Here is a 15,373-nt window from a genome sequence, read left to right as displayed (position 1 = left end):
GGTATCTGTGTATTTCCTCTCAACCTCCCCTTTATTTAGGGTTGCCAACCTCCAGGTAGTAGCTGGAGATCTCCTGCTGTTACAACTGATCTCCAGCTGATAGAGATCAGTTCACCTGGAGAAAATGGCTACTTTGGCAATGGGACTCTATGGCATTGAAGTTCCTCCCCTCCCCAAACCCCACCCTCCTCAGGCTCCACACCAAAAACCTCCCACTGGTGGTGAAGAGGGACCTGGCAACCCTAGTGTGGGTATCTGTGTATTTCCTCTCAACCTCCTCTTTATGTATAGCTAAGGGGGAGCTAAGGAAGAAAATGGCTGCCTTGGAAGGTGGACTCTGTGGCATTATACCCCACTGAAGTCCCTCCCCTCTCCAAACCCGCCTTCCTAAGGCTCCACCCCCATAATCTCCAGATATTTCCCAACCCAGAGCTGGCAACCCTACCTAGAATTAGCATCACTTCTAACTTAGCCTGAAGCATGAGTTTGTGAAGCGCGACTCATTTGAAATTCAGTCGAAGTTTAGATTGTAGATGGGGAGAACCTCTTCGTAATGAGGCAGGTCTCTGTTGCGAACAGACGTAAGCCTAGTCTGGACTAGCTTTCTTTTTCTCCATTTCATTTTAAAGCAAATGGCCTTTTGGTTTTTTAACAAAACTCCGGTATACACACCTGAGCAAGTTTTTGAGGTGGAGATAGCCATCAGCCAACTGAGGGCGCAATAAAGCCAAGGTTAAGCACGTTTAAGCCATTGATTACAGAGGGAGAATTAATCCCCTGCTTAGCTGCCTCCTATCAAAGCCAAGAAGACTTTAAAGTGTTTAACTCCGAGTGGATTGTGCCTTGGGCATTTTCAAATCCTTGCATCAAAAAAAAATTGTTACCCTGACCCGGCAAACATAATGCAAGCATGTAAAAAGAATTCCACACCCAGGCTTATGCTATCCGCTGTGCCAAACTCTGGGTACTACATGCCTCCCTTCCTCCTAGGGTTGCCAGGTCCCTCTTTGCCACCAGCGGGAGGTTTTGGGGGCAGAGCCTGAGGAGGGCGGGGTTTGGGGAGGGGAGGGACTCCAATGCCATAGAGTCCAATGGCCAAAGCGGCCATTTTCTCCAGGTGAACTCATCTCTATCGGCTGGAGATCAGTTGTAATAGCAGGAGATCTCCAGCTAGTACCTGGAAGTTGGCAATCCTACTTGACAACATGCATCGTCAGCAGAGGATGGCGCTGGCATCGTTTAGCGGACAGGCATCTTCCCTTCCCTAGCAGCCAAGGCACAGATGTCTGTCTGATCCAAGTGTAAACGTACATTTCCTTATGAACTTTACTGCACATAACAATTACTCCTCTGTTTCTGACTCTCGCATCTTCTGTAGTGCAAAGTATATGTGGATACAACTAATAAAACCTGTTCCTACCTGCAACTGCTCTCCCGCTTGGTAATCTCCTTCTGTTTGGAAATGTGTCCTTTGTGTTTTCTTTTCCATCTGTGACCCTCTCGGTCTAGTGACACTGATTTCTGACTACTTTTATTGGGACTGTATGGCAGGTCTCCGTTTTCCCCCTTGTAGGGCAAAAAGAAAGTTACCTGTATTATATGTGTCATTTTCCCCTTCTGGGGCTACTAGCAGCTTCGGGAAGGGGCAGTTGCAAGCAGAAAAAAAGGAGCGGGTGGAGGGTTCGTTCCAGGGTTGCCAGCCTCAGGGCGGGGGAGGCTCGCAATCTCCTGGAATTACAACTGATCTTCAGGCTACAGAGATCAGTTCCCCTGGAATAAATGGCTGCTTTGGAGGGTGGACTCTATGGCATTATTCCCTGCTGAGGTCCCTTCCCTCCCCAAACCGCACCCTCCCCAGGCTTAGGGTTACCAGATCCTTCCTGGCCAGCAGAGTGGGATGGGAGAGTAGAGTTGCCGGCTCCAGGTCAGGAAACCCCTGGAGATTTGGGGGTGGAGTTGGGGGAGGACAGGGACCTCAGTGAGTCCACCCTCCAAAGCATCCATTTTCTCCAGGGGAACTGATCTCTGGAGATGAGCTGCAATTCCGAGGGATGCCCAGGTCCCAACTGGAGGCTGACATCTCTACCCAGGTTCCATTCCATATCTCCTGGAATTTCCCAACCCAGACCTGGCAATTCAAATTCATTCCCTGTGCCACAACCCTGATCCAAATTAGAGCCCGCGTATTGGCTTTTTTGCATTTAAAAATGTTGGGTGATCCAATAACACGTTTCCTGCATAATGTGTAGTTTCCACTCTTAGAGAAGGGCCACGTGGCCAACTGAACTCTCACTTGGGAAAATACGCAGAGATTATCCTGGATTCTGACTGCAGTCCCTATTACTAATCCTGTTTAAAAGCTCAGTACGTTTACAAAGGTATTTAACCATCAATCATGTAATTCATGCATAGTCAGGCAGCTATCCAGTTCATCATGGAAAAGATTCCTGAATAACCACTTGCATCTGGTCTTCCATTTCTGATACAGACATGTCTTTAATAGCCACCTTCATGTTCAGCTAACAAAACCATCAATACATATTCTTGATCCGTTCCTAAACTCTTTGCCTTGTTCCTGACACAGTCATGCAACCAAGATGTTCTTGTGCCTTTGGAAAAGATACAGAATGAACAGAATTCTGACGTATGGAACAATCAGCCTGACTCATCTAGACAGTTTCTATGTGTGCTTTATTTATTTTTTTTATTTTTTGCAACGTGAATGATTTCCCTATCTTGTACTTTCAGGATTGCATTGCACTTAATCCCATTAGCAGATCGTCACATGAACCAAAACGTTGTCTCTTCCTTGCCCCACAATAACGGATAGTGACATGCTGCTATATATGGATAGGGAAGTTTGGAAGGCGGCCTTGTTTGGGGAGTTGGAGCACCTTTCCTTTGAGGAAAGGCTAAAGAGTTTGGGGCTTTTCAGTTTAGAAAAAAAGGCATTGGGGGAGACATGATAGAGGTTTACAGAATTATGCATGGGGTAGAAAAAGGAGATTGAGTTTTTCCTCCCTCTCCCACAATACACTGCTTATTAGACGTCCCGTTGATTGCATTGACTTACGCTGCAGTCTGCCTAGAATCTCAGTGAGAAAGACAGATTGTAAATAAATAAAATAATATGATTCTCAATTCCATAATAATTGGGGTGCCCAATGAAGTTGGTGGACGATAGATTTAGGATGGACAAAAGGATGTACTTCTTTACTCAACGAGTAATTAAATTGCGGGACTAGATGTAGTAAATCTAGTTCCACAATTTAAATCACTGTAAATGTAAATCGCTGCAACTAGATCTAGGGATGGCCACAAGCATTGGTGGCTTTAAGAGGGACTTAGATTCATGGAGGAGAAGTCCATTAATGGCTACTAGCCCAGGGTGACTGAAGGGAGCCTCCATATAATGAGAAGAAGAGTTGGTTTTTATACCCACTTTTGTCTACCGTGAGGAGTCTCAAAGCAACTAACAATCGCCTCCCTCCCACACATACACACAAACAGGCACCTTATGAGGTAGGTGGGGCTGAGAGTGTCCTGACAGAACTGTGACTAGCCCAAAACCACCCGGCAGACTTCATGTGGAGGAGTGGGGAAATCGAACCCGGTTCTCCAGATTATAGTCTGCTGCTCATGTGGAATCAAACCCGGTTCTCCAGATTAGAGTCCGCCGCTCTTAACCACTTCACCACAAGGCAGCAATCCTTTGAATCCCATTGATTGCAAGCAACATGAGGGGAAGGCCTTGGCCTCTGTTCTCTGTTTATGAGCACCCCAGGCTAGCTGGTTAAACTGCTGTGTGAAAGAGGATGCTGGACTAGATGGCCCCATGGTCTAATTCAACAGAGTTCTTCTTATGTTTTTATGGATCAGAAATAAGCTGGTTGCAGGAGCCAGAGGGGAGGAGGGTTAATTCTGATTGTCATGGAAATGCTGGGTTTTGTAAGGTATGAGTGTGAGAAGCTGTGTGGCTTGAACTGAGAACTTCAGGGGCTGGGACTTACTTCGGAGAGGCCCCCTGCAGACTCCTGACCCCTTGCAACACATACACCTCTTCCTCAGAGTGGTGGTAAGAGGATTGTTCTCCCTTGGGAAGACTGAGGGTGAAAACGCATGGTTGCTTTAGCCTCCTTTATTCCCTGTTTCAGCCAGGATCGAACGCACATTCGGCGAAATGCATGTGTTCGATCCTGGCTGAATCCTGGCTGAAACAGGGAATAAAGGAGGCTAAAGCGACCATGCGTTTTCACCCATAGTCCCCTCTGGATGTTGTGCGGTGTCCATAACTCTCTCTTCCTTTCCTCATCTACACAGATGAGACAGAGGGCCAGCTTTGAGCAGGTGAGCATGATCAAACAGAACAGCATGGTATAGTGGTTAAGAGTGGGGATTTGGAGCGGAGGACTCTGGAGAACCGGGTTTGATTCCCCACTCCTCCACATGAGCGGCAGAGGCTAATCTGGTGAACTGGATTTGTTTCCCCACTCCTACACATGAAGCCAGCTGGGTGACCTTGGGCTAGTCACAGCTCTCTCAGCCTCACCTGCTTCACAGGGTGTCGTGTGGGGAGGGGAAGGGACGGGGATTGTAAGCCGCTTTGATTCTTCCTTAAATGATAGAGAAAGTCGGCATATCAAAACCAATTCTTCTTCCTCTTCTTTGCTTGATTCTCCAGTAATAATGCTGGGCCCAGTGTATCCCACAGGCTCTTAACCAAGTCAGCAGGAGTCAGCTGGACCCTCTCAACAGCACAAACTCCCTGAGTATTTCCAATCAACCTTACCTCCATCTTGTCAGGATTTGGCTTCAACCTGTTTATTCTTGGCCAGTTAGTCACAGTAGACAAGAGATGTTCAGACCCTCTACAGCATCGCCGGTTGATTTGGATAAAGAAATATAGAGCTCAGCGTCATCAGCATATTGATGACAATCAACTCCAAAACCACAGATGATGTCTCCTAACGGCTTTAGGTTTGATGACAGGTGAAGAGACGTGTGTGTTTGTGTACACCAAAAATAAAAACGTCTCTATCACACCACCTTCTGCTGTCTGAAAAATAATTTGCAGCCTACATGTTTTTGGCACTTCCTACTTCTCTCTCAGCAAGGCTTTCAAAAGATGGGAAAGATCTTTCTCTTATTCCTAGGCTTGGATGTGATCCATTGTTAGATCAGGAGGGTCCTTAGAAAGGGAGTTTTGTGGGCTGACATTGATTCATAGGGTTGCCATGAGTCGGAAGCGACTTGACGGCGCTTAACACACACAATGTCCTCTAAAATGTCCTATCTTTGACAGCCTTGCTCAGGTCTTGCAAATTGAGGGCCGTGGCTTCCTTAATTGAGTCCATCCATCTCTTGTTGTGTCTTCCTCTTTTCCTGCTGCCCTCAACTTTTCCTAGCATGACCGTCTTTTCTAGTGACTCTTGCCTTCTCATGATGTGACCAAAATACGATAGCCTCAGTTTAGCCATTTTAGCTTCTAGAGTCAGTTCAGGATTGATTTGATCTATAACCCACTGATTTGTTTTTTTGGTGGTCCACGGTATCTCTCCTCCAACAACACATTTCAAAGGAATCTACTTCCTTCCTGTCAGCTGACATTACAATCTTGTTTATTCCCTTTTCGACCCAGCAGCTCTTCAAGAGGGACACGTTTCTAAATGTATTATATTTTGGGGGATGCGCTTGGCAAAGAGATCCCATGATGCTCCCCCCCCCAGCATAAAATGCAAGAGTCTCACATCAAACAGCACTGGACAAGTTTATATTTTACTTTTCATGCGTAGTATTTCTAAAGACAGGCTTGGATCCTAGGACTCCATTCTGTGTGCGCTGGACAGCCTAAGTTGCAGTTTTTCATAATGACATCCAGATTGACCTTTCATTTGCCCACCTGCAATAGATTGCTAACCTACTTTGACAGCCCGTTCCAGAGAGCTGCGGCTGTCAGGGGATGGCGTGGCCACGGCACTGCCACAGCACCTCCAGTGAGGTTATGCGGCCAGTGCAAGGTTTTTAAAAAGGGGGTTTTATTTCTAAAAACCTGAAAATGGGGGGGGGACACCATAGAAAACAGCGATGCCGCACCACCAAAAAGGTGGCGTGGCACTGCTGTTGCTGTAGGGGGAGTTCCTGGGCTGCAAGGGGTTAGGAAGCTGCCTAATGGGATGCCTCAGGAACGCCTCCCAGGATGCTGGCACAAGGATTTGCACTGGCAGGACGCCGGCGGGAGGCCATGCCAGCGTCCGAGGGCTGCCACGCTACTGCCACAGTCCAGGGGGGCCGGTGTAAGTGCCCCTACACTAGCGTCCATGCCAGTTTGCCATGGCTCAAGTGGCACGGATGCTAGCGTAGGGGTCACGCCTCCTCCTAAGCCCATTCGGCCCCCATCCTCGGGAATGGGCTGTGAGGTCCCACTCCACAGTACGAGGACCAGTGCTTTAGACCCTTCCTTTTGGATGACTGATTAAGATGGTTCGTTTGTTCGTTTATAACTATTTGCTAAGTGATGGGGTGGCGAGGTAAAAATCAAAGTCAAAGGAACAGAGTAGGCCCACCTGGGAAAGCTGCTTCCAGCACATGGACTGTGGATGAAGGTGTTTTAGTTCACAAAGCCACTCTTCTGCATTTTCTGCTCTTTGCCTTTCTGTTTTTAACCCTTCTCTGCCCGTAATCCAACTCTTTATGCCCTCTAAGCCTTTCATTTGTTTCCAGAAAGCAGAAGTGAGAAGGGGAGCAACAGTTCATTTGTTTTTTAAAGCACACGATTCCTATTCTATGATTATAGAGGGTTCCGGCAACTGTGATTAATGCCTTTTTCTAATGCATCCAAGGGAGTCCACGGCTACTGTAGTCTCGGTATGGTAGCCTTCAACGGCTATTTTTGCTTGCCTCTCAGAACTTCCTGTAATTTGCCCGAAACTCTGGCTTGAGGTAAATTAACCGTTCTCCTCTTCCGCAGAAGCCAAACAGTGTGTCAACATTCTCTTGCTAACAGATTCCCCACTGAGTAGTTAGTATTTTTATGAACATGCCATGACTCCATACCAGTGCTGCTAGTGGGGCCATGGGGAAGTGTGTCCAAGCAGGTCAGAAAATAATAGGTGACAGAAGGTTCAGTGATGTCACAGCAACTCAGCCAATGGCAAGTCCTTAGCCTTAAGCAACCAGGAACCTTATTTGTTGGCTCACTCCCCCCAACGTCTCCCTCTCTTTTGTTTCTTCCTCCAGAGTGGCAGCGGCGTCTCCATCCCAGCCATGAAGATGGTCAACCCAGCATCGCGGCTGAAGCAAACACAGCAGGGCAGCCCAGACAAAAGCAAACACATAAAGCAACGCATGGAATACATGCGCATCCAGGGACAGCAACAGGTAGTTTATCTCTAGGCAGCTGCACTGCAGTGTTGTGGGAGCTCTGAGGGGGTGGAGCCAGGTTGAGTCTGTATTTGTGTTTGGAGAGGGACATATTGGTGTGGGGGGAGGCGAAAGAGAGAGAGAATGATCCCAGCTCCTAGGGAAAGGCTGGAAGAGGGATGGGGGAGAAGCCCCTTCTGCACTGGAAAACCCTTTGGGGACATAGTCCAGTTTGCTGTGACGCTTTAGCTCTAGACAATGTGGCTGCGAGTGTGTCTTGTCCACTGGCCATGACAGGTGCCCGCAGCTGGGTGTTCCTGTATTAAGGGAGGCATATTTGCATTGCACTGGTAGTGGTGGAACTAGAGAAGAGAGATGGGGAGAACACCTGTCCACGGGCATATAACAGCCAAAAACTCATTTCACATGTGTGTTGCAAGGTGAGAACAGAGACAAGTTCTCCCGCAAACGGTCCTTAGCTGCCCTCTATTCGCTATACTTGACTAATGTTCCATGCACGTGTAGCTCCCTAAAGAACCATAGTCCCTCCCGGATGCCTTGGGAATCCACCACTCTGGCAATATTAAGACTCTCCCCACACACACACACTTCTCTGGACCATTTACAACCGTAAACCAGAAAGCCCTTGAGTATTCCCCTTAGAGGATTGTTTTGTTTGTGGCAGATGAGTAGATTTTGTATCCCCTGCCCCCCATGGAGAAAGGGGTATACATTTCCCTACATTATCCAGTACATGAGCAGAGACCCTTTTCCCAGCCAAGAAATGTGGTGATGGGCATTCAATGTCATGCGATCAAACCCATGCTCACTCCCCATTTCACCACACCTCCATGTGTGTATGCCTCAAAGCCTTCCCCGCCCATGGCATACATGGGTAAGCACTGCATATTCTGCAGATAAAAAGATCGCAATAGGATGTATTGTGAGAAGGGGAAGAAAAATACATTGGCTTGCTTAATCGCTCTGGAATGGGTGGGGCTTGGGGAAACAGTAAAACCGTAAGAAGCCTGCTAAGGAGTTACAAAGGTTCTTGATGCACATGCGCAGCCCTTTGTATCCACAGAGTTGCTCGCTCCATTGAAAACAACACGGCTGCTGCGCATGGAGGACCTCGGGTACACATCAGGAGCATACATGAGGCTCTGCATTGGGGCCAAAGGGTGTAGCACCCTACCTTAGCAATGCTGACTTCCAGAGCGGTGTATAAGTGACCAGGATAGGGGAAGAAGAATCGTCCTGATGTCAGTTCCTAGCATGCCCAGTTGTAAGGTTGCGGGATAAAAGAGGCCCGGTGGTCACAGAGGAAGGACAGGTCTTTACAGCTGTGTGGTGATTTTTTTTTGGTCTGGGAAATGAAAAGTAACTGTAAGAGACACCCAGCAATTATTTTGGAAAAAAGATCTTCTCTTTTTCCCCAGCATGGCATTTAGCTGTTGTTTTAGCCATTTGCATCAATCTAGTTAATAATAATAATAATAATAACAACAACAACAATCATTTTATATAGCTACATACATACATATATATATAAAGAGAGAGATTGCATAAATTACTGCTGCAGTTCAAATTCTCACCGTGCAATCCTGAAGGTGGGGGGCCCCCGAGCCACTTAGGAGTGGGCGTTACCCCAGCACCGGCATCCATGCCACTTGCAACCCCCAAAGTGGCACAGACGCTGGCGCAGGGCGACTTACGCAGGCTTCAGGGATCGACGAGGCAGCGCGAGCCTAGTATGCCGGCGGTGCCTCCCAGCAGTGTTTTCTCATGTGAGTGCCCGCGCTGGTGTCCAGGGTGGTGTTCCTGGATTCCTTTAGGCAGCTCCCAAAGCCCTTTCACCCCGGGAACGCGCCATTTTGCAGGCGTTGAGTTACTGCAAAAATGCAATTTTTTTTTTTTTCTGGCCGAGAAGCCTCCCGGGAGGCGGCACAGCTGCGCAGTCCCCAGCCATCATCTAACTACCCCTTTTTAGGATTGGGCTGCCCATGGCTAAGAGCCAGCATGGTGTAGTGGTTAAGAGTGGTGGTTTGGAACAGTGGACTCTAAACTGGAGAACCGGGTTTTATTCCCCCCATAAGCGGCGGACTCTAATCTGATGAACCGGGTTGGTTTCCCCACTCCTCCTCATGAAGCCTGCTGGGTGACCTTGGGCTAGTCACAGCTCTCTTAGAGCTCTCTCAGCCCCACCTACCTTACCTGTCTGTTGTGGGGAGGGGAAGGGAAGGTGATCGTAAGCCGGTTTGATTCTTCCTTAAGTGGTAGAGAAAGTTGGCATATTAAAAACCAACTCTTCTTCTCCTCCTCCTCCTCCTCTTAGGAGAGGAGCCATGGCTTAGTGGAAGGTTACTTGCCTGGTGTGCAGAAGATCCCAGATTTAGTCCCTGGCAACTGCATTTAAAGCAGGGGTCCCCAATGTGGTGTCTGTGGGTGCCATAGTGCCCACCGACCCCTTTTCTGGACCATGCCACGTTTTTTTAGGAAGTGGGTGGGACCAGGTAGAGCTTTTGCTCAGCAAGGCTTCTAATTGTCTACTGAAGATTTGATTGGCTGTGCAGCTTTTATAAAATGTTGCTTTGGCAGCAGCTGCTACCACAGCACAAGGTTCTACAGCATGTTACTGAAGTTAAGCTGTAACAATCATTTCGTGGCTGGTTCTGCCTTCTACTGCAGCCATTTTGTTGCTGTGCCCACCATGCCCATCTCAGAATTCCAAATGTGCCCACAGGCTCAAAAAGGTTGGGGATCCCCTGATTTAAAGGATTCCAGGTGTCGGGGAAAGGCCACACTTGAGGCTCCATCTACACATTACAAAGTCCTTTTGTTTGCTGGAGAACAACATGGGGACTTTGCATCACACATGCGATGGGAGTTTTGTGCCTTCCAGATGTACACCAGCTGTGTTTGTGACCAAAGCAGGAGGGAGAAGCAGCTTTAACCTCACCCCCCACCTGCTATTTTTGTGTTTGCAAACTGCCCCATAGAGCTGCTACTGGCTCTGTTGTGAAACTTACATGTTGCCAAGGTAAGTAATGTGACTCCTACTTGCAATGCAAATTTCTCGTGTTGTTTCCTCAAGGAATTGGAAGTGTGTTGATGGAACCTCAGAGCTGCTACTCCCACAGGGAAAGGCAAGGTGCTACCTGGTGTTTTGGTGATGAGCAAACCTGCCCTATAACACCAAACAGCCTCTCGTTGATAGGAATCCTGTCGGTGACTTTACAGGTCTGTCTCAAAACAGACTTTTTTTGCTAACCAAACAATAGTGAAAATATGTACGCCCAACTGAAATTAGGGGGAGTGGTGCAATGCCATCTTAAGTAGGGAAACCCGCCACTTTGACACATGTTGTGTTCTCCAGTTGCGAACAGAGACCTGATTTTTCGACAATCAATTCGATATTTCATCAATCTCTCTGTCAATTTCAATTTCAATACCTTTATTGGCATACCTAATCTCTTTCAGTATTCGGCAATTTCCTTCATTGTATTCCTTACCAACCATGCAGTACTGATCTTAAACAGAGTTACAACATTCCAAATCCAGAGTACAATGTGCAGAATTTCCGGGAGGATATGTAATTCTTGGATATTTGACTATTATTTTTTGCATATTTGCAATATTAGTTACCAGTTTATTATTATTATTATTATTATTATTATTATTATTATTATTATTATTATTATGTTAAGCGTGTTCGTGTTCTAGTGATTTCTGTAGCAGAGACAAATCACAGAGGAGTAACTGTGATAGCTGCAGCCAAAACAACAGAGTGGCACCTTAAATATACTCAGGTTTTTCGTGGAACGGATTTTTTGATGGCAAGAGCTCATTTCTCATCTCTCCAATCTGCAAAAACGTCTGCCACAGTAACTCTGAGAGCATTTAACGAGCTCTGTTGTTCTTCGGCTGATAGAACGTGCTTAACTCCACTTTGGGATGTGCCCACATCTTGCCTCCACATTTTAAAAAAACCTGTCACTTTAGAACAGTAGATGCAGAAGGAAATGCACATGGACGTTGGGGTGGGGATTCCTGTCCCACTTTGTGGGAGAGGTGGCAACTTCTTTCATTACCTCTCCCCGCTCCCTGCCCTTCAGAAGGCCTCCATGCATTAGCATTGGTTGAGGTTTTAATGGTTAGGCCCGTACAATTCAGCTGGGTTCACACGCTTCTGTGTTCTTGCTGACGCTAACAGTGTGCCCAGTGGCTGGCCAACTTTCTGAGGCCACAAAGCAAGGTAACAACAACTTCTCTTCCTGTTCCTGCTCCCCTCACCACCACCACCTTTGATCCCTGAGACTTGACCCTCCCTTCCCTTCCACAAACCCTGTTCCTCATCCCCCCCCCTTTCTGGCATATTCGGTATGCTAGCTCATTTCCCAGAATTCCTTGCTCCTCCTGGCTTTTTTTGTCATGCCAGAACTGTTTAGTGAATGCCAAAGACCATGGATGCCCCTCGTACAAGTCTGTGTCTCAAAGTTGTTCTCAAGACTCCTTAGTTTTGCTCATTTTGTAGTTCACATACACACAAATTGCAGTCCCCCTCTTCCCTCAAAGGGTGAGGGGACTGGGTGGAGAGCTGTGAGCTTGTCCCCACCCCCTTCCATGGCTTTTTCAATGTATTTCGGAAAATGCTTTGTGAGCAAAACTTTAAAATGTTCAATTCCAGTTTCTCCTGCACCATTCCTTTTCCCCACGCCCCTGACCCTGAGCTCTAACCAAAGTCTGAATCCCTTTGCCATAAAGCACAGGTGCTGTTTCCCTAAATTTCAGCCATGGAATATTTACCAGGGGGATATCTCATGTGATGCTCCTTTCACGTGGCGGTTTCGCAGCAGCTTTGCATTCAAGCTGCCTGTTGGATCTCTCACCCACATCTCTGAACTAGAGTAAAAGGAGAGATCAAGATGGCCGACCAGCTGGGGTGATTGTACCGGTGGAGATTTCTACATGCGTGAGAGATTTCTGTAGGTTGTGGTACGAGGTAGTTTTCAACCCTTCCCTTTGGTTCCTTTTTTCCATTAAAATGGCAACAGTGGAAGGTGGAAGCACAGTTGATACAACTGGTGTTTTAAAAATATAGAATAAACACACTAGTGGCCAATTCTGACATAAAAGTTTTCCTTCACTGTGGAATATCCTTGGAGGAACAGGCATGAAGGATTGGGGAAGATCATTAAAAGCAAGCTGGATGTCTACTAGTTGGATTTTTTTAGGTGCACCTCCCTAAGATCACTTCTGATCATATACCCAGTGCTGTCTATCATTGGAGATGGACATGGGTAACTGTTTGATAAGGATACCTACTCCTGGCAAGCACTTGCACTAGATTAAGGTGCATCTGTTAGGGAACTGAAGACCAATGAGCGGGAAGGGAAATTAACTGGTAGAGTTCAAGAGCTACTACCAGGCAACTAGATTTCTGCCTGTTCTTGCTCATGGATCGTTCATGTAAAATCTACGAGGATTTTCCATTGCAAGCAACAGTATGTATATATAGTTGTATATATATACAACAGTATATATAGTTGTATTTTTTATGTGTATTGTCTTGTGGAGGAAAAAAATTATGTCTGAACCAGCCCCTAGGTAGGACCTTTGGATTAAAAAAAACAACAACTGTCCGTTGTTAAGATCTTTCTCCAAAATTCTCTCAAAAACCACCTCTAAGAAAGGAGAGCCTGCTTGGAGCATTGATTCTATTTTGTTCTCACAAACCTTTCCTCATCGCCTCTCTTCCAACCTATTGGCAAGTAGGATGCCAAAAGCGTTGCCATTTCAATTTTTTAAAAAAATTGCGCCCTCCCGCTGTACCCAGCCAAAACGCTACACAAAATGGCGGCACAAACGCCAAGCAAGATGGCCGCCCTCCATCTCCCCAGCCACAAACAAAAATCTCTTTTCAGCTACCTCTGTCAAAACAGCACCTCTGCTATAACCTGCATTCTGTCCCTTCCGCTAACCATACCCAGACTCCCCACTGCTCACCTCAGCGAAATGAATCTTGTCGTTCTAACATGGTGTCCATGGCCCACACACTAACATTTCAATTCTTGTCCCTCCCGCTTCCCTTGCCCTGCCCTCCCTTCCGTTGCCTGCCTACACGTTTGTCCGGCTGCCCCTCTGTCTTTTTCTCATCTTCTTTTGCCCCTTTTTCGCTCCCACTGGAAAAAAAAAAACCCGGCTCCTTCCCTGTGTCCAGTAAAAACCAGCTCATCTCGCGCTCCGTTTTGTTTTTAATTTCTTTTCTTTCTTTTGTCAAACGGACCTTTTGCCTCAGGCCTAGCCAATGCTACTGCTTCCGACAGATATTTTCCCAACTAAGCCCTCCACTCTGTCTTTTCTTCTCTCTTTCCTTCTCTCTCTCTCTCTCTCTCTCTTCTTTGAGAAGAAAATGTTTGGTTCCCCCCCTCCCTGCCATTCTCCTTTTCCTCCTTCCTCCTTCTTCTTTTCCCTGAATCTTGCTTTTCTTTCTAGGCCGCTAGATCAACCAAGGACCCTAGCACGGTGAATGAGACCTCAAGCCCTGTCTCAGAAAAACCTACTTCGGGCAGGACCTCCATCCCAGTACTGACTTCCTTTGGGTCACGGAACTCCTCCATTTCCTTCTAAAGGCTCTTTTGCCAGCTTCTCATTTGGCTGTTTTTCCACAACCGGGGGACGGGGAAGGGCTTGCCCCTATCCTTCTGCTTTCCTCCTCCCCGGACCTTACTGAGGCATCTAGAAAAGTCCCTCCCCTAAGACTTTCCAAGCGTCCCTCAGAACGGCCAACCTGCGGCCTCATGTCCTCCTCCAAAATGGCTGCCCTGCGGACTCTCTTTCAGCTCCCCCCACCCCCGAAAAGGTCACTTTCTGTATCATAGTGTGCTCCAGAATGACCAGTTTACTATCTCACATGCTTCCTCTGAAAATGACCCCCCGACCGGTTTGTTCTCTCCCCTCCCACCCCTCCCTAAAATATGGCTGACTCTCAGCTTTCTGTTTCTCCCTGGAGCCTTAGTCCCCCGCAACCCCACCCGTTCCTCTTTCCCTTTTCATCCCAACTTTTGTTTTCTACACTGGAAATTTTATGTTGTTTGTGTATAAAGAACACTGCGAACTTTGCCACTTTCAAAGACTCCAAGCAAGAAGGACGCTGGGCAGCTCTAGGCTTCACCATTCCCTGTTTTCAGGGGCTGAGGGAGGGGAACAGAATCCTTTGCGGAAGCATCTAGAAGGGGGAGGGGAGAAAACGGTTTCTAAAGACGCCTCAGAACCCCATGGACATTTGCTGCTATTCATCATTCCTTACATTTACAAAAAATACTTGTAATTAATTGATTAATGTGGATCCTTGTAGGTGTGTACCGAGTCATTCATGAATCGATAGTGTTTTGACTTTGGGGCATGTGTGTGCTTCCATTTTGTGGGTTTCTGTAGTTTACTTGCCGTATCAAAGACTGTTTGGAAAGGGGGGGTATTGTTTGCGGGTGCGTGCGTGTATCAAAAGTTGATAAATCTGTTTCTTTTTCTTCCAAGTCATTGGATTAAATTTGGAAGAAGAGCAAAGACTTGAAAAAAATAGCACTGAATTTTAAGCCTGTAACTAATGCCCCACCCCCCCAGCCCCAATCTTCTCAACCATGCAGAAGCAACCAACTGTTATGAAAGGGTAAGAGACTGTTATGAGAAGGTAGTAGAAAGTAGCAGGTAGTAGAAAGTTGATTTGAACGATACTGGGAACAGGGTCCAGAAACAGAAAGTCATGCTTCCTATTAAATGAATCCGCATAATGTAGCACTTTAAATGTCGGTTCAGTTACCATATACGTGAAAGAGAGAGGGAGCCCTCGAAATGTGTGGAATACCAAATAGGAGGCAGAAGTCAGGGACATGAGGGCATCAGGGTATCAAAGAAGTTGGGTGATAAGGGAAAGGAAGGATTTGCATAGGATCGGCAGAGGTGAAGTGGAGTTCTACCACTACTAAGCATGAGATTTTGGTGGGAGGGAGGTGGG

The 15,373-nt window shown here is 47.0% G+C and overlaps 1 protein-coding gene across 8 annotated transcripts in view; it reads left to right on the top strand.

Moving 5' to 3' along the window:
* SRCIN1 (SRC kinase signaling inhibitor 1) overlaps positions 1 to 15,029 on the top strand; it is a 321,558-nt gene extending 306,529 nt beyond the window's left edge. For 6 of the 8 annotated variants that reach the window (XM_056864749.1, XM_056864750.1, XM_056864755.1 and 3 more), the window contains 2 exons: positions 7,237 to 7,377; positions 13,855 to 13,995. In XM_056864749.1, coding sequence (XP_056720727.1) covers positions 7,237 to 7,377; positions 13,855 to 13,989 — 276 coding nt within the window. In that variant the 3' untranslated portion in view covers positions 13,990 to 13,995. Of the gene's footprint in view, positions 1 to 7,236; positions 7,378 to 8,443; positions 8,497 to 13,854; positions 13,996 to 14,895 lie in introns of those variants that run through there. The other 2 variants (XM_056864754.1, XM_056864753.1) reach the window with 2 other exon arrangements.
* Positions 15,030 to 15,373: the final 344 nt, after the last annotated feature.

Source organism: Euleptes europaea, chromosome 18 (genome assembly GCF_029931775.1).
Source record: "Euleptes europaea isolate rEulEur1 chromosome 18, rEulEur1.hap1, whole genome shotgun sequence".
Taxonomy (NCBI): domain Eukaryota; kingdom Metazoa; phylum Chordata; class Lepidosauria; order Squamata; family Sphaerodactylidae; genus Euleptes; species Euleptes europaea.
The sequence above is the reverse complement of the archived record's forward strand: the minus strand, read 5'-3'. Positions and strand labels throughout refer to the sequence as shown.